This window comes from Ptiloglossa arizonensis, chromosome 10 (genome assembly GCF_051014685.1).
Source record: "Ptiloglossa arizonensis isolate GNS036 chromosome 10, iyPtiAriz1_principal, whole genome shotgun sequence".
Classification (NCBI taxonomy): domain Eukaryota; kingdom Metazoa; phylum Arthropoda; class Insecta; order Hymenoptera; family Colletidae; genus Ptiloglossa; species Ptiloglossa arizonensis.
The window spans coordinates 13189782-13215080 of NC_135057.1; the positions used below are offsets into that span (position 1 = coordinate 13189782).

General features: G+C 41.9%; 4 protein-coding genes and 1 long non-coding RNA gene across 6 annotated transcripts in view; 3 read left to right on the top strand and 2 right to left on the bottom strand.

Annotated features, from left to right (window-relative positions):
- The first annotated feature begins 428 nt into the window (after window positions 1-428).
- LOC143152456 (protein phosphatase methylesterase 1) lies at window positions 429-2690 on the top strand. The gene is made up of 8 exons (XM_076322599.1): window positions 429-653; window positions 816-1008; window positions 1070-1179; window positions 1264-1500; window positions 1737-1802; window positions 1892-2214; window positions 2293-2425; window positions 2507-2690. The coding sequence occupies exons 1-8, from the start codon at window positions 508-510 to the stop codon at window positions 2523-2525; spliced, it is 1227 nt and encodes a 408-aa protein (XP_076178714.1). The 5' UTR covers window positions 429-507; the 3' UTR covers window positions 2526-2690.
- LOC143152455 (kelch-like protein 5) lies at window positions 2654-6294 on the bottom strand. Its single transcript, XM_076322598.1, has 9 exons — window positions 5542-6294; window positions 5235-5396; window positions 4815-5128; window positions 4578-4673; window positions 4311-4500; window positions 3860-4247; window positions 3571-3783; window positions 3335-3506; window positions 2654-3247 (listed from the first exon to the last, which is right to left on the bottom strand). Exons 1-9 carry the CDS (start codon window positions 5768-5770, stop codon window positions 3167-3169), a joined length of 1845 nt encoding a protein of 614 aa, XP_076178713.1. The 5' UTR covers window positions 5771-6294; the 3' UTR covers window positions 2654-3166.
- Window positions 6295-6935: 641 nt separating this feature from the next.
- The window catches only part of LOC143152454 (mucolipin-3), a 29690-nt gene continuing 11326 nt past the window's right edge, over window positions 6936-25299 (bottom strand). The window contains exons 1-4 of one of the 2 annotated variants that reach the window (XM_076322596.1): window positions 10183-10365; window positions 9815-10088; window positions 8910-9195; window positions 6936-8818 (exon numbers count right to left, since the gene is read on the bottom strand). In XM_076322596.1, coding sequence (XP_076178711.1) covers window positions 7352-8818; window positions 8910-9195; window positions 9815-9957 — 1896 coding nt within the window. In that variant the 5' untranslated portion in view covers window positions 9958-10088; window positions 10183-10365 and the 3' untranslated portion in view covers window positions 6936-7351. Of the gene's footprint in view, window positions 8819-8909; window positions 9196-9814; window positions 10089-10182; window positions 10366-25299 lie in introns of those variants that run through there. The other variant, XM_076322597.1, reaches the window with a different exon arrangement.
- Window positions 10502-25299, top strand: part of LOC143152458 (uncharacterized) — a 44848-nt gene continuing 30050 nt past the window's right edge. Inside the window, exon 1 of the long non-coding RNA XR_012993576.1 lies at window positions 10502-10590. This is a non-coding gene — a long non-coding RNA (uncharacterized LOC143152458). The remainder of the gene's footprint in view (window positions 10591-25299) is intronic.
- Ktl (BTB/POZ domain-containing protein Ktl) lies at window positions 11350-23564 on the top strand. The gene has a single exon (XM_076322600.1). The coding sequence runs from the start codon at window positions 11874-11876 to the stop codon at window positions 12612-12614; it is 741 nt and encodes a 246-aa protein (XP_076178715.1). The 5' UTR covers window positions 11350-11873; the 3' UTR covers window positions 12615-23564.

Sequence of the window (25299 nt, forward strand, 5' to 3'; positions counted from 1 at the left end):
ATACTCGATGTTTTAATAATATTTTATTTGCTCCTTATACTCTTGTATGTGAATTATAGAATATAGAATGTTTTTTGAAATTTTTTATTTGATCATGTTGCTAAAACGTTGTCACATCAAGATGTAAAAATAAACGAAACTTACTGCTACAATATTTTCAAGAAAGTGTTCTACATTTACCACCTTTATCGACTACAGTGATCTGTTGAACAAAATTCTTATAACCATCGTTCTTGAACGAAGTGGTCACTCCAAAACCATTGATATTTTATGAGGTTGGTAATTCTGATTGTGTGATACCAGTTTCCGTAAGATGAAATTTCTACTCTATATCTTGCTGTGCTCTAGAGTCCCTGTGAGTCGTGTAATACAATCTTTCATTGGATGCTAGCTCTATTCTATACCTTGTCTGTGATCGCAGGTAGTAACAACTTAAAGCTGTCAGAACGTATTTTGGCATTGTTCGGACGTGGTTGTAGCAACAATAATATAGTTTGTGATGTGTTTATGAAATTAATGAAAGCAATCGTAATAACAAGCAGTATTATTACAAAAGCAAGAACGCCTGCTAATACTAACATGTCTTCCCTTCAAAAGTCGATTTTAAAGTCGAAACTGCCACCGTCGGGTGTCAATTTTGGAATCAGCGCTAGGTTAGTTTGTTATGATTCATGTAAATTTGTGATCTTGAATGAAATCCTCTTACTTAAAAATTTTTTGTCAAAATGACTTAATAATAACACTGTTTTGGTGTATGTTTAATATAAAAAATTAAGCTGATAGACACAGATTCTTTCCATCTTTCTAATTGACAGGATTAGCAAGTCAAAGGGATTTCAACGTAAGAGAGATTACGAGCCAGTTCAATGGATTCCATATTTTGATCATTCCGAGGACATAAAAATAGGAAATGACACATTTCATATTTATACCAAGGGAATGGAAGGACCGACGTTAGTATTGTTACATGGGGGTGGTTACAGTGCATTAACATGGGCAGAATTGACTGTAGGTATTGATTATTGTTTCTATGAAATATAGAACAGCTTGCATATTTTGTACATTTTAGAAATCACTTATGGGCATGATAATCTGTAAAGTTATGGCAATTGATCTTAGAGGTCATGGAGATACATGGACATCAAACGAAGAAGACTTATCTGCAAATACTTTAGCAGAGTAAGTAACATTTGTAATTAAAGAAATCGAATTATATATTATACATTATTATTGTATGATCTGACATTTTTACTTGGTTATTAGAGACGTTGCAGCAGTTATAAAAGTGGCAGCACCAGAAGATAGTTCTATAATTCTAGTAGGTCACAGTATGGGTGGTGCAGTAGCTGTTAGAGCTGCACCATTAATCCCAAATTTGTGTGGGTTAGGGGTTATTGATGTTGTTGAAGGAACAGCAATGGATGCATTAGCATCTATGCAAAGCTTTTTAAGATCTCGGCCATCTAGTTTTAGTTCTATTTCACAAGCTGTAGAATGGTGGTTAGTATTTTATATTATTTTAAAAAGAATAAATTATTGCATCTTCCTCTTCCTTTTCATGTGGGTCTTATAGCTGACAAAATTTGCTACTCTCAGCACATTTTTCAGAAGCAAGACATTTTTGGCTAATCCTGTACAAACTAGAATGTTATTTACTTCTTTGATATGTTACATATTCGTGTTGTATAATCAAAAATGAGATTACAGAAGAATGTCTCTAATTATCCACATTTTAGTGTACGAAGTGGCCAAATCCGTAATGTACAATCAGCTAAGGTATCAGTTCCTGGACAAATAAAGAAGTTAGTATTTATATGTGCATGTTATATCATTCATGTTTCTGTTACTAACTTTTCGCTATTTTAATACGATGTATTTTGCATTGTTTCAGCAACGAAACTAATAAATTAGCCACTCACGATATTGATTCGCTATCACAATCGTCATGCGAGTGTATTGCAGAGACTACAATGTCACGGGAAGATGTTATACAAGAAGAGGATTCTGTAAATATGCCACCACCACTTCCACCAACCACTACCCTAGCTATTAGAAAATATGTTTGGAGGATAGACTTGTCTAAAACTGAGCAGCATTGGTTTGGTTGGTTTAAAGGATTGTCAACAGCATTTTTAAATGTACCAGTTCCTAAGGTACTACTGCTGGCTGGCGTCGACAGATTAGATCGAGAACTTACGGTTGGGCAAATGCAAGGTGCAGCTAACGTATTGAACGTTACAATTTATGACAAATATTTTTTAAGTATATTAAAATTATTGTTTCTTTTATTAGGTAAATTTCAAATGCAAGTATTACCAGCATGTGGACATGCGGTACATGAAGATGTACCAGATAAAGTAGCAGAGGCTATTGCTACTTTTATGGTTAGACATAAATTTGCAGAACCAGCATCGGACTTTCCACGGTAACATTTATATAACAATTACAAGAAAAATGTATATTATGTAATATTATATTTAATTACTACTTTTTATATACATTTCAGAACATTTCCTGCTTGTTAGGGTTGCATGAAAAGGTACAACGAGTGTATTTGTAATATGATTACAAAAATTCAATGAATTAGTTAAAATGCGCATTTTATTTATTTAAAAAGGGTATGTTCACAAAATATATGAGTACATGTGTAAATAAAATCATTATTTCGACAAGAAAAATAAATTTGTTCTTACATACACTGGTTGTTTCATCTTCTCTATGCATATAAATTTAAACCTATGTATTCAAAGTTTCTAAAGCTATATTGTCATCTGTACAAAGATGCAAGTAAAAAATATAATAAAAAAAAATTGTATTAAAAGGTTCTTAAGGCTACTATTCTAGTCTACAGTTATTTCACTTTCAAATTTCTAATACGTAAGTATAAAATATTGTAACCGCAAATATTGTATCTGATAATGTCGCATTGTGGCTGAAGTAGTGCACGTCGTGCTATTACAATATATACAAATTTACGGCAGTACACATCAACGTACGAAATTTTAACACAAATATTGCTATATTTGTATCGAAATAAGTGACAACGGTAAGGCTGATTTCAAATTACAAGATTATGACACTTATAAATTCGTTTGAATTCAGAAAGTAAATTAAAACACTTCCTTTTGTTTTCAAATTCCATATTCGAGTGTTCTTGATCGCACAATTAATTGTCAAATCCAAAACCAGATGAATTCTTTATAACAACACACGGTGGTCCTGCACGACCAGCTTTTAAAGAAGCAACCTTAAAATTTATTATTTTGTGATATCATTTTTATGTTTCTTAAAGTGTATTAGAGTTAAATAATATTTTTTTTAAGCTCATTCTTACCGATTCCCAGTCGTTAAGATGAGGATCATATGCTTCAACAAGTGTGAGGTATTGTTGGCCATCATAGCCTCCTACTGCCATAAGTCTATCACCTAGCACACAAACACCAACTGCGTCCCTAGGGACGCTCATTGGAGCTATCATTGTCCATGTATCTGTTTTAGGATCATACCTAACAATTGTCAAATATTATAAAATATTTATATTGATCAATTAACTGCATTCTTTGAACATACCTTTCAACACAGTCGAATCTACTGGCATTGGGATTAGTAGCAGGTGCATCATGACCACCCAATGCATATAGACACCCATTTACTACACCTACACCCACTCCACCTCGTCGTTTTGACATTGGTGCACATGGAGTCCACTTATTTGTGTGTGGATCATAACATTCCACAGTATTTAAACATGAACTTATATCCCTTCCACCTACAGCATATAATCTAAAAATGACACACATATGGTACCACACAATTATGTAATTGTATATCTAACAGCTTCTCTGATTTAGAAGCTTACTTATCATTTAATACAGCAACACCAACTGTAGATCTTTGTATAGACATAGAAGAAACAGAACTCCATTGACGCGTGGACGGATCCCATCTTTCTACCGTATCGAGAAAACTCCAACCATCGTGACCACCAACAGCATACAAAGGTCCACCTAACACGGCTACACCCAGTCCGTGGCGATGTACATTCATGGGAGATAGGGTACTCCAAGTAAAAGTAGAAAAGTCAAAACATTCGACTGTATTTAATGTTTTCAATCCATCCCTTCCACCCGCAACTATTAATTTTCTATCAACAATAGCAGCACCAAATTGAAGTCTTCTACCACTCATGGTGGCTATTGGTTTCCAAATATTATCACGTAAAGAGAATGCATCTATAGAAGTAGCACCTAACAAAAACAAAAAGGTTAAATATGTATTGATATTTCATTGTTTTCCATGAAGTCAATTACCCTTGTTAGCATCCATTCCTCCAACAGCTAACATATGACCCACTGTGGCTTTTCTAGGTTTCGTACGTCCTGACTGAAGTAATGGTCTACGTTCAGGTAGAAGATGATATTTGAGTGCTTCCATGACTAACTCCTGTGCCACTCTTTGATCTTTGAACATTTCATTACTTTCGATATTGTCTGCTATAAACTGTATAAATTCAAGAATGCCTACTCAAATCTATAATAGATGTAGTTTTTGCAAATATGTAAGAATATTTAACTTACCGCAGGAGATAATAGAGGTAACTTTACAAGACTTAATAGAAGACTTGCATTTTCTCGTCTATTTTCTGGATCGTATTCCAACCAAGTCATAAGTGCCTGAAGTTAATAGTAACAGGTAATAGTTCTTCCACTTCAAGCTTTGAGTTTAATCAAATGATAATCATGGAAATTGAGAATTAAGTTATCTACGTAATATTACCTTAATTCTCTTTAGATTTACATGATATAATATCTTACATGAAAAATAGTTTCTTCCGAAGGAACATTGAGATCTTCAGATTCTAACAGTTTGGCAACTTCTTTCGCAGATAGTAATAAAAATTCTTGATTTTTTGTAACTTCCATAAAATGTTTAGTTGTGTATGCATGAGCATGATGTAATAAATCTGGACAACCCTGTGTATCTGCAAACATTCTTATTCCTAGACAATTACTTGGATGAAGTTGCTTTATAAGAAATTGACAACAAGCCTTAACAACTGGATTCAGCTGTAGCAAACGTGCAGTTGCTAATAGAGTTTCTACGCTATCTTCTCTTAATTCTATGCAACCTATATTTCAAAATATAAAATTAATTTGATAGTATCTATAAGTTATTGAACTATTGATTTCATACTTGTATCATATATTCATTGATTTTCTTTTTAAAAGAAGTACCTGTATAACAATAACAGACTAAAGCCCACAAAGCATCCCCATCTACTCCCATTAATTCAACTTCACTTTGCGCCGATTCTCTCAGAGCACTAGTAAACATGGCAGCAAAATATTCTGAACCAGCACTAAGTACTAAACGATGTGCTGGGAAACGTTTGGTTCCTAAGTAAATAACAAAACAATAAATGCATTTTTTATTATGATTTAAAAACCGTAACTTTACTTTCATATTAATTTAAATTTAAATGATTCGCTATGTTATAAATATCGTTTGAGGACAAAGCAATTTGTATATAACTTTGCTTACCTGCAATTAATGTGACATCTGTCAATTCTTGTTTATGTAGATATTTCTCCATGACTTTGAGACTGTTCTCTGCATGTTTTGATACACGAAAATTTTCATCTTGTGAAACAGAAATACTTGAAACCATACTCGAAATACTATGCTCACTGGCAGACGCTTCTTTGTTTGAGAATAGAAGTTCCTGCTCGCCTTTGTTCATTCCTGCTCCCGTATGACTTATTCTCGACATATTCGTGCAATAAAGCTTTGACAGATATTCGTATTGTAACACTGCGTTTGATTTCTTCAAGGCACTTGACTTTATGAAAATTTAGACACCAATATTTCAATTTTCATGCGATCGACAATCTGTGGTGTAGTAACGCTTGGCAGTAACAGTGTTGATGCCGCGCTTCACCTTGACAGTTCGAGATGTAAACTGGATGTAAACAGCGAATCGCATTTAGGTACGGTCAGTGACCACCTCTGTTCATTTCTTAGGTCAGTGCACTCTGTGTACTAGATTCGTGCACGAGGTGTATATAAACAAACAAATGAACGTATTTCTTCGAAATTACAGAAAACGGGATATCAATTTTTGTAATTATAAATATTTAAAATATTCTATTATTTGCCTTTCTTTTAAAGATAGCGTCGAACCAGTTGCATTCGTCGCATAATAAGAATTTATAAAAAAAATGTACAGTATTCGTTTACTTTGTAGTTTGTTACTAATGTCAATTACAATATAGTCTGTATGTTAATGTGTGCAGGTATTTCTGAGGTATGAATCAGGTTATTGCGCCCCTTTATATATATGTATATCTATGAGTTAGTTAAATGCGCGTATAACAGTGTTCGAAAGTGTACATTGCTACATGCATGATTCATTCGAAATCGTAAAATTATTCGTAGTGATTCCATTTATTGGTTAATACCTGTAAAGGGAATATTCAAAGGAGGAAATATGAAATGCCGGTTAAAAATATTACAATTTTATTATACTTCATTGTAAATATATTTTTTTGAATAACACAGGTCCTTTCATTGTATTCGTTCGTTTTAATTAAAACGCATTTTATAATTTCTAAATTGTATATAGCATTAAGGTGCTATGTACATATATACATACATACAAACGTGAAATTCTTGCGTATATGTCGGAAGTATAAGTTACAAGTTTTATGACACGTATTAATACCTAACGATCTGATAAGTTAGTTATCTTTTTTGAGATTATTACTCTTATATGCTATTCGATTTCTAATACGAATGTCTTTTTGTTTTCTATATAATAAACTACATATTTAATTAATTTCCTTTGGCTTTTCTTGAAAAATAATATTTTGGAAATGTCCAAGTATATACAAAATTGTGCATCATATATATATATATATATATATATATATATATATATATATATATTATCTTTTCAGATGACTTTGGCATGTTACAGTTTTGTTTATACATGTAAATGTTTACCGATAAGAAAAAATACATATTTTTGCACTGTTAAACTTTTCGGCAGAGACATTGTTTATCTAGAATTATTTTCAGTAGCATTAATACTTGAAAATTATACTGTATTAATAACGACGTTGTTATTCCATGTTATACTGCCAAAAATGAACGTAAATTTATTATTGCTAACACTTACACTTTCGGCAATCGTAAGACATACTAATGGCAGGCAAATGGATGCAACTACAGCGCTCAAAGAAATGCAATAATTTCATAAAAAATACTTTATGTGACAAAACTGTCGTTATAATACCGTGTGTCTGCCGTGGAGCCGTAATTTTTATCTAATACATTATTGTCCATTAGTGAACTATATACAGATTCCTCCCTCACATGTTTGTTCTGTTTTTGTTGAGAATTCTGTATTTGATCCTGAGAATGATCCGTAAATGGTTCTTTTCCGACAACAACAAAAGCGATCGATGAGTTCCGTCAAATCGCTTCTAACGGAAACGTCCCTATAGAGACCGCTAGATGCTTCGTCTGTACATGCCGCTATAAAAGTTTGCAAATCGTTTTTCGGGAAACCATCACGGTAATAAATCTTGATTGTGTCATAAGCGTCCATTATCACAGAAATGAATAAACTTAAAACCACGTAAATGTACAGTGAAATAAACGTGTACAAATAGATTCTAAAGTACCACCACAACATTGGCGATTTAAAAGACGTTATAGTAAATGTTGCGAACATATCGTCGCCATTTATAAGAGAGAATAGACATTCCGAAGTGGTGGCGAGCGATCGGAATTTTATGTGATACGGACCAAAGATTAACCAACCACAGAACGTGAAGCCAGAATAAATAAGAATCGCACATAATAAAAATCTTGCGACCTTCGGGGCAGCTTTCTTTAAAGTCAAAATAACAACGTTATATGTTTTAAAAAATCCGAGGTATCGCAATACACCAAACCAAACGAGTAAATTTCCAGTGCCAAGAAATATGCTACATATATTCCAATGATCACTACCCGTCGATAGTTTTCGTTCTATTTGTTCTTTTATAATCGATCCAAATATAATTAAAAGATCATTGATGATAATCATTACGTACCACAAATTTAAAAATTCTAACTTTCCTTCGAAACTCAACAACGTGCCATATGTTTTCCTGAAGAACTTCATTGTTTCGAACTTTAACAACTGTGCTCGATATATCGATCTGGAGCACAAAGCAAGAGACAAGGTACAAATAAAAATTACTAGTAAATTTAACAACGTTCTCAAAGCTGCTTCGATGCGACTGCCCATGATGTAATGCGTATCGCCTTTACATTGTAACCTATTTGCCGTGGCATCCAACGAAAGTAACATTTGTCCATCGAAATCGCGATTGTCGAAATCAATATCTATATCAAATTGATAACAATCTGGTGCTTTTATGGGACCAGCAACTTTCAAGTTGACCGTTTTTAAGGCGAATTTTAAATGAACGTTCAGAATAGCAGAGAAATTTACATTGACTTTCTGCGCGGATAAGAAGTGTTTCGACGTATTAAATTCATTGTAAAAGTTTTTACTTATATTTACACAAGTTTCTACGATTTCTTTATCAAAAATATAACTTTCATTAAAACCAAATATAATACCTTCTTTGTATTGGTATAAACATAGAACAATAGGGACTATCGTGTTGTCTTCCGTGATGTACGAATAAGATCCAATTGCACTATCGATGTTATAGTACCCGTTCAAAGCATAATCTATCGCACTATAGAAATCGTCTTGTCTATAAACTGCCAAGGGGCCTGTTGCCGGTGGGTAAGGAGGTACCTGAAGAAAAAAATAAGTGTCAAATGTAACCATAAAACAACTAACGTTCATACCGATTATTATACATACGGCGTTTAAAACAATTAGTTACCTCGTGAATAGCATCCCATCCTTCGAGAAATAGGTGCGAGAAAGCTAGTCGATTGTTCCAAGCATAGTTTACGTGTGTGTAATTGTTATGTGCAAATAGGCATAGCTGTACAGTGACTAATACAATTTTAATAACTTGTACTGCAAATTTATACGGCAAACGACGTTTCGCTTGCCATTTTTCTATCGGATTCATAAAGAAGAATTTCAATTTTCTACGCATTTTTTCCTCCGCGAATGATGTCATATTGCAGATAGGTTGATCGGCTAGATTCGACCGGCGATGACTATAAACAAAAGAGAATTCCCAATATAGATAATAAATGTAAACTAATTTTTTCATTTAATTACATTATTATGTAAAATACTTTATCGTTACATCTATATTCTAATTTTATGGCAATTGAATTCCGAAGATCACAAAACAGGCAATAGCAAGTCAAATTAGGCACAAATGACATAGAAAGCGGAATATATTTGCTGGCTTATCGTAATAAACAATCCGTACGATACAGATAAAATTGAAAAAAATACTTTCTAAAATGTTTCGTTAATTATTTGATCAGAAACGTTTCAGTATCTTTTAACTCGTTTGCAACGATCCTGTCACACTTACACTTGTCAAAAGTATTAATATGATCAAAACAGATGTTTTATACAATTCTTTTACTGCAGCTCGATTGTTCGATAAAAAATTCTAAGAGGATACCTACAAGTTTAATTATCTATCGCAAAGGTACGATATCGAGTGCAATATTCTGTTGTGAACGGTGCAACGGTTAACAAAGGAATAACGTTCATTATCGATCAAAGATCGTACGAAAAGTGGCGAAAGCCGACACGGAGATTTTATCGAATTGTGCGATCAAAGCTCCGATCTACGAATAGTGCAATCAATTTACGAACCTTGGACCGGTCGCATTCTCATTGAGCAGTCCGTTTTCACCATTCACATCATCCTCGCTATCTGGTCCACTGGACCACGAATGACTCTTGAGAATATTGCCCTTGGCGTCTTCTCTTAAATTTCGTTTTCGTGGCTCCGACATCTCGTACGAATTGTTTCCTACAACGGCACTTAAACAAAACCGAATCGTCGATCGTGGATGTCCTATCCCGCGGAATTGTCGCCCCAATTTCCGACGGACGATGAAAGAGCTAGTTGTTCACATGCGTTGATCTGCGTAGTAACACAAGAAAGATTATTGAGCGACATCGATTTTGAACGCGCGGCGTGCTCTTTTTACCGTACAAAAGTAACGTTCGCAACGTACTGGATCGTAAGTCGTGAAAGAAGGCGATTGCAACGATTCGACGTTATTAGCAGCGGCCATCGCAGGCCATTCGACAATTCAATTCGCGTACCAAGCACCGAGCACGATGAGTTCGACTGATCGGGGCGCTACTTCGGCCGTTTGTGAAACCAGTTGATTGTAGCGCGGTACGAGCGGCGGGGAAGAACGCTAATTGTCGGACAATCAAACGTGTTTGCCGTCACAAATACCTGACGTCTTGTTCCTTGATACGTTCTCAAAGGCGCACGGAGGGGGAATCGTATCGCGTACGGGGCAGAAAACGCGCAAGATTAAAATACTCGTTGAAATGCTTTCAAGGTCGGTAAAGGTTTACCGACATTTACGTTTCAACGGTTGGAGGAAGACCGTCGTTCGAAATCTCGCACGGTGAGTACCGGCGCTCGTCTACCCAACGACGCGCGAACATCGTACGTAATCTCTTGTATACTCCACCGCGATTATTATTCCCGTTCGCATCGAACTACCGATAAGCGAGTATCGAACCGTCTCGGATGTTGAATTAATATCAAAGAGCGTATCGAGGGGGAGAAAGTTCGGGCAAACAAAGGCACCTCGTTCGGGCAGGGAGTCGTAGCTGCGCGCGACACGGAACAGGGGACTCTACCGTTTCCTTAAATTCCTTATTCTCGCACAGGCGAATCGCTCGTTCGTGATCGCGCGAAAATTCTACACGGGGGGGTGGCGGTGGTGTGCGCGCGGCATCGCGAAACGTACGTCTCCCGTGCCCGATGGAATTCAACCGCGTTCGCGACGCTCGAAAGTGGGAATTTCGGGTGGGCGGACGCGGGCACGGGCACGGGCACGGGCATGGGCACGGGCACGGGCACGCGGTCACGCGATATGTCACCGCGCGCGGTGATCGAATGACGGAAAAGGGGGTTGCGGGTGCGCGCGTTTCTTCCTCTCCCGTTCGCGAGGATCGGCGCACGCGTAACCGTTGCGCGTACTGCGCGAGCGTATCGAGGGGAGGCCTACGGCGAAGACACACGAGAGTGGTGCGTCCTGCCGCGCGCGCGAAGTACCCTAGGAGAGAAAGCGCAGCGACGGTGCCGAGCTAAGCTCGGCCTTCCTCGACCGACCGTAGGCGCAGTCTCTCGTCAGTCTTTCTCGTTACTGGACCCGAGACAGAGGCAGAGCACGCTTATTCGGTGTGACACTCACAGCCCGGTCCTCAGTGCGTGGTACGCCTCGTTCTACGCAACGCACACCGTATTCACGGATTCGCATCGCAGTTCGGCCGTTCACGCGACCGTTCGCGTTGCCGTGTCTCCGAGTGTCACCGAGTGTTGCTTCTGACGCGGGGTGCAGTCCGCTCGTGCAACTCAGGAAACGTAAACACGGACCCGAAAGAGAGATAGATAGATAAATAGAGAGAGAGAGAGAGACAGAGAGAGAGAGAAACAGAGAAAGACAAAGATAGACAGAGGAGGACGTTATTTCCCAATTTTTTCACACCGTTATCCGGCGAAAGGCACACCGAGTCGCGTATAAAAAACAACGTACCCCCTCGTATAGACTTGTGACTGGTCGTTACGCGCGCCACGCAGTCACTTGTCCCACCGTAACCAGCCGGTGGCGAGTATACACGAGTCGCATTTCGCGGGACGTTGCGCGACCGGAGCCCTCGCGTTCACCTATCGTCAGTAAGCATGGTGGATCAACAGCAGACGGAGCAGCAACAGGAAGCGGTGCCGAGCGTGGTGGAGTTGAACGTGGGCGGTGTATTTTACACGACCGCCCTGACCACACTCACCAGGGAGGGTGATTCTTATCTGGCCGGTTTGTTCTCGGGGAAAACACCGGTGGAGAAGGACGCGAAAGGGAAGTATTTCCTGGACCGGGACGGTGTCCTGTTTCGTTACGTACTCGATTTCCTGCGCAATCAGGCGTTGGTGCTGCCCGAGGGTTTCCGCGAGAGGGAACGATTGAAGCAGGAGGCGAGTTTCTACGGTCTGCCGGGATTGGAGCGTGCGGTGACGGATAATGGGAAATCCTCGGTCACGGGGAAGAGATCACCGGGATACATAACGGTCGGTTACCGCGGTAGCTTCGCGTTCGGTCGCGAGGGTCTACCGGACGTAAAGTTCCGGAAGCTGTCGAGGATCCTGGTGTGCGGTCGGGTGACACTCTGCAGGGACGTCTTCGGCGAGACGTTGAACGAGAGCCGTGATCCGGACCACGGGAGCTCGAATCGTTACACCTCCCGGTTTTTCTTGAAGCACAGCTCCATCGAGCAGGCGTTCGACATGCTACACGAGCAAGGTTTCGAGTTGGCCGGTAGCTGCGGATCCGGGACCGCGGGCGGCAATTCCGAGCAACTGAAACCGGGAATGGACACCGAGGAGAACCGTTGGAATCACTACAACGAGTTCGTTTTCGTTCGCAAGTAAATTCACCGACAACCACACTGTTTCTTCCTTGGTACGAGAGTTTAGCTGAAACCAGATTCCCACGGGTTTGCATGCCCCCGTTAGGCGGGGAAGTCCCGACGGGGGATCGACGACGCGCAACTAACTACTCCCGCCAGTTACGAGAAAGAGAACCAGAACGAGGAGATCTCTTACCGAGGACTCGACCACCGACACTGGAGACGCCACGGATTCTCGAAGATTTCTTTTTATCATCCGCTAACGCGAACGAAAAAACATTACGAAACAGAGAAAAAAAAAAGAGTAGACGAACTTTTATCGTACATTTACGCGCAGAGGAGAAAACTTCGTCGAGACTCTTAGAGACGAGGACGTTGAAAATTTCACTTTTAAAAATCACTTCTCCGTATTCGTTTCGTTCGAACGAACGCGATCGTTGTATTCTTTCCACCACTCTTTTTCCTTGGAAGGTGGTTTTTCGTATATTCACCAGCCCAGGGAAAGGGAGGAGGGTCTCGGTTGAAATTTCCAGACACGTCTCGCGCTCGTATATAGAGTTCCGCGTCGGAGTAGTTGAACCGCCGGTCGAAGTACTTCGAAAACGTAACAAAGCCAAGTTCGTTTAGCTTAATTCCGCGGGACGAGGACTAATTGGCTGTGGTACGATGGTAAGGTGGGACGGAGGAAACTTCGAAGACGGTGAGGGCGTGAGGGGGGATAACGTCCGCTCGTCGAGGGTCTTTAAAAGTTTGTTTTAACGCTCGATCGGTTCGTCGAGAGCGCGAGGGTCTTGTCCGTTTGGCGATACGGAACGGTTCTTGGAGAACCATTTCGAGAAACGAGGATTACGGGGAAGTTTCGAGGAGCGAGGATTTTTGGGAATTTGGGTACACGGGACGTCCCGAGGGAACCGGGATCTAATTATACGGTTTATTTGCGACGACGGGGGAATTATTTTCGAGAGAATTGAAACGGTCCCGAGGGACGAACGGTGAGAGAGAAAATTATTTTCCAAGGTCGTTGAAACGACCCGGGGTCACCGAGATTTGTCGATATTTCGTTTCACGCGGAAGTATCTTTGCGCCGAGTCGAGCTCGCGCACCGAAATCTTTAAATCGAAACTTCCTCGAGCTTCTAGGTTTCGAACACCGTGACAGCGACGGAGAATACTTCTCCGAGATAGTATCTTCGGCCCGGGACGCTCGCTCGAGATATTTTTTATTTCGCGCGATGGTATTTTAATATTAAGCCGACCTCGTTCCCCGAACTTTGCGAATTAAAGTTTGTCTCTTTCGAGCCTCCTCCGAGTGTCTCGAAGACAACGATTTTACGAACGTACACGGATCGTGTTTGTTCAACGTACCGCACACGTGTGCAAAGTTTACTCGCCGATGGATTACCTCGGTAATTTATTAGCGTATCGATAAATGTTTCACGATAGGTTGCAACGGAATAATTAAGACTTGTGTACCATCGTGGTCGCGGGACAGCGTTTCGAGGGTTAAAATCGATTAAAAGAGAACAGAAATCGACGATGAGTTCGTTTCTAACGCTGTGTCTGGAGTTTGGTCGCTTTTGCGGAGTTCGAGGTCGGTTTAAAGTCACGATCTTCGATGTAATGTCCGCAACGATACGCAGAAAAAATCGGGTACAAGTTTTCGCGCGAAAAAAACAATCGGTGACCCCGTGACTTCGGGAAAGAAATTTTCCTCGAAATTTTCCTCTCGTAGAATACTAACGGGACACCGCGTTCGCTCGTTCGCTCGTTGGATATTATATTACTCAATTACGAATCGAAAAAAACCCTTTTTCGCAAACTCAATTACGCATCGAAGATACGATCGAAATATTCGGTATCGTAGATCGGAGTCTCCTCGAAGCACGGATCGCTACCCTCTTCGAAGAGAGAAAACGGTATTCGGAGCTGTCCGCTCCAATTTTATTTAAACAAGGGAAGGAATCTTCGGGAAAATGTTAACGGAGAGTTTACGCCGCTCCAACGTTTTGCATCGAATCGATTTGAAAAAAAAAAAAAAAAATGGGTACGAGAACCGGGTCGAACGGTCGGGATCAAGCAGAAGGGGTGTTCGAGCCCGTGATGTTTCGTCCCTCGTCGATTCCATCGTTATCGTCGAGGAGTGGAGGGTCGGGACGACGAGATTCAAGATTCAGCCTCTCCGAAACAACGCTGGTCGACTGTTGGTGGTTGAAGTTCGATGTCGGACAGGTTAAATGTGTCGTACGGGAACGAGCCACGTGTGTATGTACGTATCGTGTAAACGTAGATTGTGTGTACCTAGGTACAAGCCAGCACGGTGTTAAACGCATGTCGAGCGATCCGAACGACCGCGTACGTCGAAAGCCGCTCCAAACGATTCTTTGTTACTCGAAGGCGCAACTGGTCTACGTGTCGCGTACGTAAAACCGTGTGTTGTAAGGCATAGAAACGTTCTCGCGTGGAACTTGACGAGCGTTTCGTGTCACGGTGAGCTTAGAAAATATTACTTTTACGGATAGCTGTTGTTTTCGAACCCTGTACACCGATACGTAAAATCCTGTCGCAACCCATAGAAAATATTACTCTTACGGATAGTTGTTATTTTCGAGCACGGCTACGTAAAATCGTGTCACAAGGTACAGAATGTATTACTTTTACGGACAGTTGTTGTTCACGAGTCGTACACGGGCACGTAAAAACGTATCGTAAGACACGGAGAATGTTACTTTTACACATGGTTGTTATATTTTCAGTTGTCCACGGGTACGTAAAATCGTGTTACAAGGCACGGAAAATATTACCCTTTACGGATGGTTGTTATTTTCGGGTCGTACGCGGGGTATGTAAAACGTTGGGTCGCAAGGTATAGAAACGGTCGCTCGACTTTCTCGCGGGGAATTCTATGTTTCGCGCGACGGTGAGCTTGGAAAATATTACTTTTATAGATGGTTGTCGTTCTCGAATCAGAGACCAAGTACGCGCGAACGTGAAACCGCGTTGCCAACCACGGTGATATTTCTTTCACGGATGGTTGTTAGTTTCGAATCGGAAACGAAGCACACCTATAAGTAAACCGCGTTCCGAGACACAGAAGCGTTCGCTCGACTTTCTCGCGCGGAATCCGACTTTCTCGCGCGGAATTCCCGTGGAATCTCCGCGTCGCGGCGAGGAAAATATTACTTTTCAAAATAGTCGTCGTTTTTCCAATCAGAAACCAAGTACGCGCGTCAATCACGAAAATACATCTTGGGGACCATTATTGGAAACCGGAGTGTAATTCTCTAATTATAATTTAATCGTATCGTTGCTCGTACCTTTGTTCGGTCGATCGTTAGATTTTGGTCCTTGAACTTCTTAAAAATTTCTGAAATTTCCTCCTATCTTTCGATCGTTAGATTTTAGTACCGAGCGATGGCAATATCGAGAAATTCCCCGGAAAAAGAAATCTCCACGTAACTTTCGATTACTATATTTTAATCCTCGACGGCAATACTTACCAAGGAATTTCTTACAATCTCGAGTAATTTGCTCGTAGCTCTCGATTCTTATACTTTGATCCTCGATGATAATACCTATCGGGGAATTTCTTACAATCTTAAAAAATGTACCCGTAGCCTTCGATTCTTATATTTTGATCCACGATGATAATACCTACCGCGGAATTTCTTTCAATCTTAAAAAATTTACCCGTAGCTTTCGATTCTTATACTTTGATCTTCGATGGTAATACCCATCGTACTTATCGTAAGAAACTTATCGATAAGTATTACACCATCGATTCTCGGGGAAAAAGGACCAGAATACGATCGAAGAAAGCGTTCTCGAACGAACAAATACGTCTATCAATTTTTCTAATTCCCAGCTCGTTCACCGCATACGATCCGAATCAATTTCTTCGTCCAATAAGAAACCGGTATAAAAAGGTTCGTGGATTCTCGGCTTGAAAATTGATTCAGTCGCGAGTGTCTCGAAACGCGCGACGTTTACCGAGACACCCCCGTGTCGTCGTCGTCGTGGAAAAATAGTAACATTTATCGCGTAGTCACCGTGCAAAGGACGATTTCCGCGTCTCTAACCGCGCAGCAGCTCGATCGACGTCCGGCGTAGTTTTCTCGTCTGGAAATCGCTAGACGTCCCGGAATCGTTTGATCAATACCACGGCGTCTAAGCGCGATACGGGGCGAAATTTTCCCAAAGAAAACAATGCGAGCGGTCCGCGCGTACGTCCGTTCGTCGATTTCACGAAGGGGACGAGGAAACGAGACTGCCGTCGGCGACGCAACGACGCCCCGCGTCGCGGTTCACCGTTTCACAGGGAGAAATCGAATTAAAACGAACGAGAAACGAACGATCGTTGTCGTTGTCTTCCACGGTTTATCGCGAAAACGATTATCGCGTTACGTTCGCATCGGATCGATATCGAGAGATACGCGAGATTCTTCCATCGAGGACTCCTTTGTGCGGAAAATAAGAAACGAAAAGTATCCGGGAGACGTTCCGCGATAACAACGGAGTCTCTCGCGCGAAGCCGAGCGATATTCACGAACAACAAATAGAAAGATCCAACGCGAATTCTCAACGGTGAACGGATCGTCTGGATTTTGCCGAAGCTACGGCAATTTTTCAAGATGAACCAGCGTGATCGTGTCACGGGTCGAACAAATGGTTCCTCCCTTGCCGGGAAAACACAGCGAAACCGATCCTCGCGCGGACGCGCGAGTTTCGCCGGGAGTGTTCGCGCGTGTCACTTGGCCCGCGCTCGTCACGCTTCGTTTTTTCGTATTTTCAACGTATCGCGTACACGGTCGGATTGATAACGTTCACGCGTGGTCGTTCTCCCGTTAAGAGACAATCTTATCGGCCTGGACGTCGATTCTTTTCTTCCATCGAGCTACTTCCTGTCGGAGCTCGGGTAGAATTACTTACGGCGCTCTGCGCTCGCGTTTACCGTGGGATCGTCGCGACGACAGTGGTTCCAATTTACTCGGGAAAACGCGATTAAAGTCCGTCGGGTGGTTCGTGGATTTTTTTTTTTTTTTTTTTATCGCGAAATAAGTTGGATTTTCCGGGGGTTTTTCTTTTTTTTTTTTTTATCTTCTTTTTCGGGAAGAATTCGCCGAATTTGAATCTCGAGGTAAAGTTTCCATTTCGGAGTAAAGGATGTTCGCACGGAGGATCGTACGATTCTTGAAATTTATTTAACGGTCGCTTCTTGATTCCGTTCTCGTTATCGAACAGTTGCTATACAAAATTGTCAGAAGCTGATAATAACAGCAAGTTTGAAGCACGTCGGGTAAAATAAATTCCGTCCGGATGGAGATGGATCATTTAATTGTTTAAATTGATTTAACGTAACTCCAAAATTTCGTTCACGTTGTCGAACAGTTGTTGTATAAAATTCGCCGAAGCCGACAGCGCTTCTATCTGCGTTCGTAAGTTTCGAGCACGAAACTTATCGTGTCGGATAAAATAAATACCGTCTAGACGGAGGATTATTGAATTTTTAAAATTTATTTAATATCACTTCTTGGCTTGTTTATGTTGTCGAGAAGTAGCGACATAAAATTGCGAAATGCCGATACAGAGAACGTTTATATTTCCGCTCGTAAGTTTGGAGCACACTGGATGAAATAAATCCGCCTAGACAGGGCGTTATTAAATTTTTTAAATCGATTTAACGTTACTTTTGAGTTTGTCCGTGTTATTGAGAAGTTGGTTGACGAGTGAAATTGTCAAAAAGTTAGTCGAGACGGCGTGTACGTTACCGGTTAAAAGTTCGGAGCATCGTTTGATATTTGAAACGAACGAATCTTTTTTAAAACATACACGAACGTTTTATCGGGAATATTATTCTTACTGTAGGAAATTATTTCAGTACGATTTGAATTGAAAATTACGATCGTATACGGAACTGGACGTTTTATCACCGCGTATGGTTTATATCGTAATACTGTTGTCACTTGCGTATAAAAGAGTATATCGAAATGAAACGTACAAAGATAGTATTCGGTAAAATAACGAAACACTGTACTTCGTTTTTCTTGAGAAAGAGCAGCCGTGCGCTCGCATACTTAAATTCCTTATATAACAGGCTGTTAAATAATGCAAGTTTTATGGATTCTGATCGATATCGTAAAACTCTACAAGTTCTTCCGACTTGTATTTTTCCGACTGTAATTTTTCAAATTTATTTATACGACGATAAATTATTCGCTGCAATTTGCTTAATGCAAACATAGAGGCTGTTCCAATATGCATGCGAATTCACCGTGGTATGTTTATACATCACGATTGAGTTCTGCGAACGAGGAATTGATAAATCAACTTTCAACGATAAGGAAAAATCGTACACGATAGCTGACCAATGGACGATTATCTCTTGTACACGTGTTCGTATATTTCGGAATTAACGATTTACTTGAACAAAAATCCGTGAAAGCTTACGCAACGATCCGATTTAAAATTATCGACGCCCGGCTCTGTTTCGTGTCACGAAGTCACGTTACATTTCCGAAATACTCAAACGGTTCGACCAACAGAAAATAATAACACGAAACATTGCAAACACGCGAAATCGAGAATACGATTTCAAAATTTCGAATTCGATACCATTCTCTTTCTTCTTGCTCGAAGTCTCGTTATATATTTCGTAAACACTTCACTGAAAAGCAAACCGTGATCAATCGATGGACAATCGGTGGAAAATTATCACGCGAAACTTTAGAAAATTGTGCAAATCGAAAGTACAATTTCGAAATAAAATTCCTCGCGCGTTTCGTGACCACTGTGCGTCGAAGCTCGAAACGCAACGGAATCGAACATCGTCGAGGAACCGGAACAAGGGAATCGATGGGAATCGGAGCGTTAACGTATCGCCGATGGTCGTCCGTAGTTTTTCACGCGCGCATGGAAAACGTTTCCCGAGGATACAGTTCTCGTGTCGCGTTTCACGGTGACGACGATCGCTCGATCTCGGTGACGGAGTTTCCTTCTTTTTATTTTTTTTTTCGCGAACGAGCGATTCGAACGGTGTCCTTTTCCTCGACGCCGATCCGCGCGCACGAAACCGATCCCCCGTCGGCGGAAACGCGGAATTTTCGCGATACGTATCCGTTTCCCGAAATCTCGCGCGGCTCGAGCGGAACGTGGAAATTCGTGTAACACGGGAGTCGATCTTTTGTGCAACGAGGACCGTGCGCGCCGATATCATGCACGACGTGTCAAAGAACGTGTATACGATAGACGATCGAACCGTGAATCGTTGGAATTCCGATCAACCGAGCGTGTTAGGTACACTCGGTTAAACCGCGAAGGTCAGTTGCACCGGTCCGCGAAAGGGAAATGTCACTTGCACAGAGACACTCGCCGGCGAATGTCTCTTCGGGATCGATCAAACGACACGCATGCGTTAAAACGTGTCGACGAGCGGAATCGCGAGAAGCCACGATTTTACGGGAAATTTACAAAATTTTATCCCTCCGGTTGTTGTTGTTTGTTTTCCTTTTCCTCTCGCGTTCTCAACTCTCGGTACGCGGCGAGAAACGCTCTCCTCGATATTTCCGCGTGCAACGAGCACGTGCCACTGTGTTGAGCAGATAACGTTGTACTCGGCGCGATATCGTTGTCGACATCGCGCCTGATTCACCCCGGAATCGTGAACAATGGACAGATTTAGAGGTGAATTTCAGACTTATCGGCGCGAATCATCGCGAACGTTGCGTCCGCGGTATTATTTATCGAGGAACGCGAAACTGCGGTTACGAAACGCGCCAATTCGGAGAGACTCTCTCGAAGAGTGTCCCGGGGATCTCGCGATAACAAGTATCCGGGGACGTGTTTTTCGCGTCACGGGATTGTTCGCGAGTCGACGTTTCGTAATAGGGTTCAATTTATCCGACTTGCCCGCGACGCGTATTTTCTAACGACAGTTTCATTTACTTCGCGGAACTCCTTCGAATAAAAGTTCCGAGACAACGGTTTCCATGGAAATCACGCTCGAGTTATACGACCATACCGCGAGAACGCTTTTGGGGAATACTTGCCGCGGAAATACAGCGAGAGTAACCTTTGAGGCGAGAAACATAAGAAAAATCGAAGAAAAAAAAGAAAAAAAAAAAAATAGATATTCCACGAATAATTTCTCTCGATTACTCGGTATAAATAGGGTTCCAAGGTCCGTTGCGAGGTTATCTAGAACCGCGTTAAAGGGTAAAAAGAAATCGCTGCACGGGGCGGTTCGCGGACAATACGCGAGGGTGCGGTGAGGAGTTTGCGTAAAATTGTCCGGAAAGTTTGGAGATCCAATTGGCCGTGTTCCCAATATCGGTGTACCTGGCTCGTAAGGGGATCTTCCGATTCAAGGGGTGTGTACCCAATGTTGCCGGTTACCACGGACGTATCGCTCGAATCCCCATTCCGGAAGTCGTTGTAGTACCGAACGATCCGTGGATACCGCGGGATCGTCGAGACCCCGATCCCGTGGATTCTCGCGAGACGCAGAGCGGCCTTAATTCGTGGATTAGGAACGGCGCACCGCGGGTTCCGTTCCCCGTGAAAGGAAATGAGACTGGAGCTGGGCAAATGGAGAAAACCGATCGAACTGGTAACACGTTTAACGGTTCTACGAGGTGCGCGATTCCTGGCGCGTGTTCGACCGCCGGTGACGCCCGATTGGCTCCGTTTCTTCCCAACCCTTTGGCTACGAAGCGCGGGAACGAGGGACGGTCGAGAAACTCGCCACCCCGTGTACAAGTAACGCGTCATTATTCTCGTTACAATCTTCCGTAAACGGTCGCAGAGAATCTCGCGATGTATACTAATTATTTTTCGTTTCGTTCGCAACGACCGGATCGTTGTAGAAATTGATTAGTTTGAAATCGATGGCGGTTCGACAGTTATTTAAACAGGAGGTCGGGATTTTTTTGAACGTCCCTCGTGTACACTTAAAAGCGCGAGAGGTTATCCTGGGAGATGTGCAGAGTGTCTCGGCCGAAGTGTCTATGTACGAAATATATGTATGATTTCTTAGCGAGACAGTATTATTAAGACAGAGGAGATATTCAGGTGGTCGTTTCTGGTCGCGACACCCTGTACGTAGTGCGCGACAAGATTACTGCGTGCGTACACGCCCTGTGTATTCTATTTACTAAATTTATTTTCGTAATGAATTGCTTTTAATCGAGTTCACGAGAAGCAACTTGTAACGAACGGTTCCGTAAGCCAGCATATCATAATAACTGTTCTCGTTCCGTACACCGTGGGCGCTTTAATCCCGAACGTGTGGTAGTCGAAGGGTTAAGGGTGCGTTTACATTTATCGAACGATGGCGAACAGTGTTCGTCCAACGTTCCAAATTTCAAGCACGAATGAAAACAATTACTTCGTGATACTTGATCAAAATTTGAAGTGAAAAAACATTCCAAAGACAAGGGGTGCAACCTTTTTCAAAATAAAAATCGATGTATCGACTCGAAGGAAAGATTGTAAATTGGTCGTAAATCTTTCGTAAAACGAACTTGATCTTGAATCACCGTGTCTCTGGAATATTCGAAAAAAGAACTTCTCTGGCGTAATTCCAGAGAAGGGGCACTTGGCAACGCTGAGATTTTTAGCTTCCGGCGAGTCACGTGTCGGTCTAATTTGCCTTCTAAAAAAAATGTCAAAGTCACCGATACGACAAATCTTACTTTCACCGTTGAGATTCGTTGCTTAACCGTAACGCGTTCCCCGGGTCTCTTTCGACCCATCGTGTCCACGCAATACATCGTCTCTCCGCAATCGAACGGGTGTCCATAAAAGCAGCGTACCTCACGTTTCGCAAAAAGTGCAAAATATTTGAAAACAATTCGTATTTGACGCAACACGCGTCCTTGTTTCACTTTCGAACGCGAATACGACGATCTAGTAACGAGAAAATAATTAATCGAGCTTTACCAATTTTTCAAAAGGCGAATTTTTAATGTTCGTTTGGACACTCGTTCGATGGAAACTGTTCTCGTTGTATTATAAATCCTCGCGTTCAGTTATAAAATTTCCGACTGGTGTATTCGGTCCTCTGATTGTATCGTAGTAAGCGAAAAGCACGAGTTTCGATACGTTCGGGGTTATTTTTTCGTCGAAAGACTTTGAGCGCACGGTCGAACGGAGAGAACGTTTTAAGGTTAACGGGATCGAAGGGTGTCGCTCGTTCCGAATTCACCTTTAGCGGCGACTGCGTCTATCGTGCAGATTGTACGGAATTAGTTTTTTCGGGTTTTATTCGTTCGCCGTCGGCTCGCCGTATGTAAACCGTCATTGAAACGGATTTGGCGAATAGAAAGCGAAATGTCGCGTGCACCGTTGGCGAACGAACGCGTTAAAACGCGAAGCTGGATATCGGGCACGCAGCCAGGATTTTATTCGGGCCCTTCAGCCGCGGCTGAGCAAACAGCTGGCTCCTGTGTGCGTGGATCCGCCTTGAAACAGGAGGAAACCGGTGCTCTCGTTTTTTCGCGCGTGGAACTTTAAACTGAGAAACTGTTTCTCATTGTACATAACAATTTTCGAGGGAGTTATCAACCGGTACCGAGATCTTTCGTGTAACGAGAGGGTTCGAGCGGAGGAGGGGGTCTGGGAGGTCGAAGAAGAAGAGAAGGCCCCCTCGGGCGCATTTCCATCGAGAGTCTTTCTGTTTCTGGTTCTCGTGGAGGCGTTTGCACGAAATAAAGTGAAAACCGGGTACCTCTAAAATGTTCTCGGAACCTTAATGGCGGAAGTGATCCGACCGCGCGTTGCAAATCCCCTACCCCCCCTTGCATCCGCATAGGCGTTCGCCGACACGAGAACTCGCTTTCGCGTTTGTTCGTCGAATGTACACGCGGCTTTAATGGTATTAGGTAGCGTGTAAGACGATGCTACACTGTGACGATACTGAAATCATTGTACATGTATATACATAAAATGGAGAGAGGAAAAATAAAAGGATGATACGACGACGAGGCGAGTGGGATTACTTTTCCTCGGGGTTTGTCCCTCTACTCTCTCTCTTTTTTTTTCTCTCTCTCTTTCTGTCTTTCTTTTTTTTTCTCTCCCTTTCGCTGCCTGTCGAGGATTGAATGTAAGCCAGGGATCGTGAAATAGGGTGGATGGTAACACGGTACGCTTCGTGTTACATTCTTCCGTGTATATTGCGAAGCAATTTAGTAGGGGATGATGTACACCCCCGCGCGGGTGGGTCTTGTCCGTCGCGTTTCTTCGCTTAAATTATTCTTTCGATAAGTTTGCGCTCAAACGTTACGAGCAACGTTTCGTTGTATATTTGTTCGAAACGGTGGTCTTCAATGATGCATCATCGATCGCCACGGCGAATTCAAGCCGAACGAACGAATTGTTTAGATACACGATGAACGATTACCCGGGTAAATAATCTTCGTGTTATCGGCACGTGAAACACATTGATCGAAACGGGCGATTGATTAGCTCGTGACCAACGCATGAAATTTAATCGGATCGATTTCGAACAATGATTACAACGATAGAATCAGATTGTTTCCATTATTCGGGTTAGCCGGAAAATATGAATCCTGAAGGATTAGGGCTACTATTTTTTTTACCACGAATATTAAATATACGTCTGTTAAAATTGCAATGGAAGACTGAATGAAGTTTTCAGGTGTCTACGAGTCTTCCATCTTTTTAAAGATTGTTCCGTAGTATCGTTTTATTGCTGGTAAAAATCTTTGTAATTTCCAGAGAGTGGCTCTTAAATAATCAGTTCCTATCTTCCCTCGAACCATCCTCTCGATCTCATTACATTACATAATCTCTTACAAACACGGTGACACAATCCCTACTTCCAGTTATTTCTACGTAATATCTCTCGGTTGTGTTACATCATTCTTATAAATAAAACTACCGACGACAACAACGCTTACTCCTCTACTTGGAAAAACGTTTACGACAAACTCCCATCTCAATTTTACAAAACATTTCAAGCACGCAGCGTTCAATGTCTCTCGATTCAGGATTTAAAATTACATCGTAGAACCTCGTACCCGCGAAACTGTCGTTCGTCGTCGTCGCGAAACGTTTCAAATTTGTCAAAAATCGTTCGATTTCGTACCGAGGGACCGTATTATCGCTAACGGACGACCTGGTGCGTCGATTCGTGTTTACGAGTAACGAACATGGCGACGATACGTGTGTCCCTGTGTTCTCCCCTGGGAGGTGCTCGAACGTTTCCCCACACAGGAGACGCTCGTCGTGAAAGAGGAGATTGCACGTTAACGAACGTCACCGGAAGTTGCCGGATGTAAACTCGATTGCCCGCTTGAATGGAACGCGGCATCCGCGGATAGACTTTCTGAAACCGGTTGCACCGAACCGTGGGGGGAAGCAATCTGTTGCTTAGTTCTCCATTCACTACGACCAAGAGGGAAATAAATATCGTCAACGTAAACGACACGGACGAGAGAGGATCCTTTACAACGATCATTAACGTCTTATTGTACCCGTTCGAATCGTCGCGCGATATTCCAGCTTCTACAATCGAAGTTGTCTCGCGACTCCCAGATTTCAGCTGGCTGGCATCGACAAAAGAGATCTTCCTGCCCGCGTTTTGCGAACCTTTCTTCGCGAACAATTCGCGTAATTGTTCCCGACTTTGTCACCAGCTCGTTCGATTTCTAGGTCGTTCGTTAACGTACGAGCAATTTTCATAGCGACGAGAAA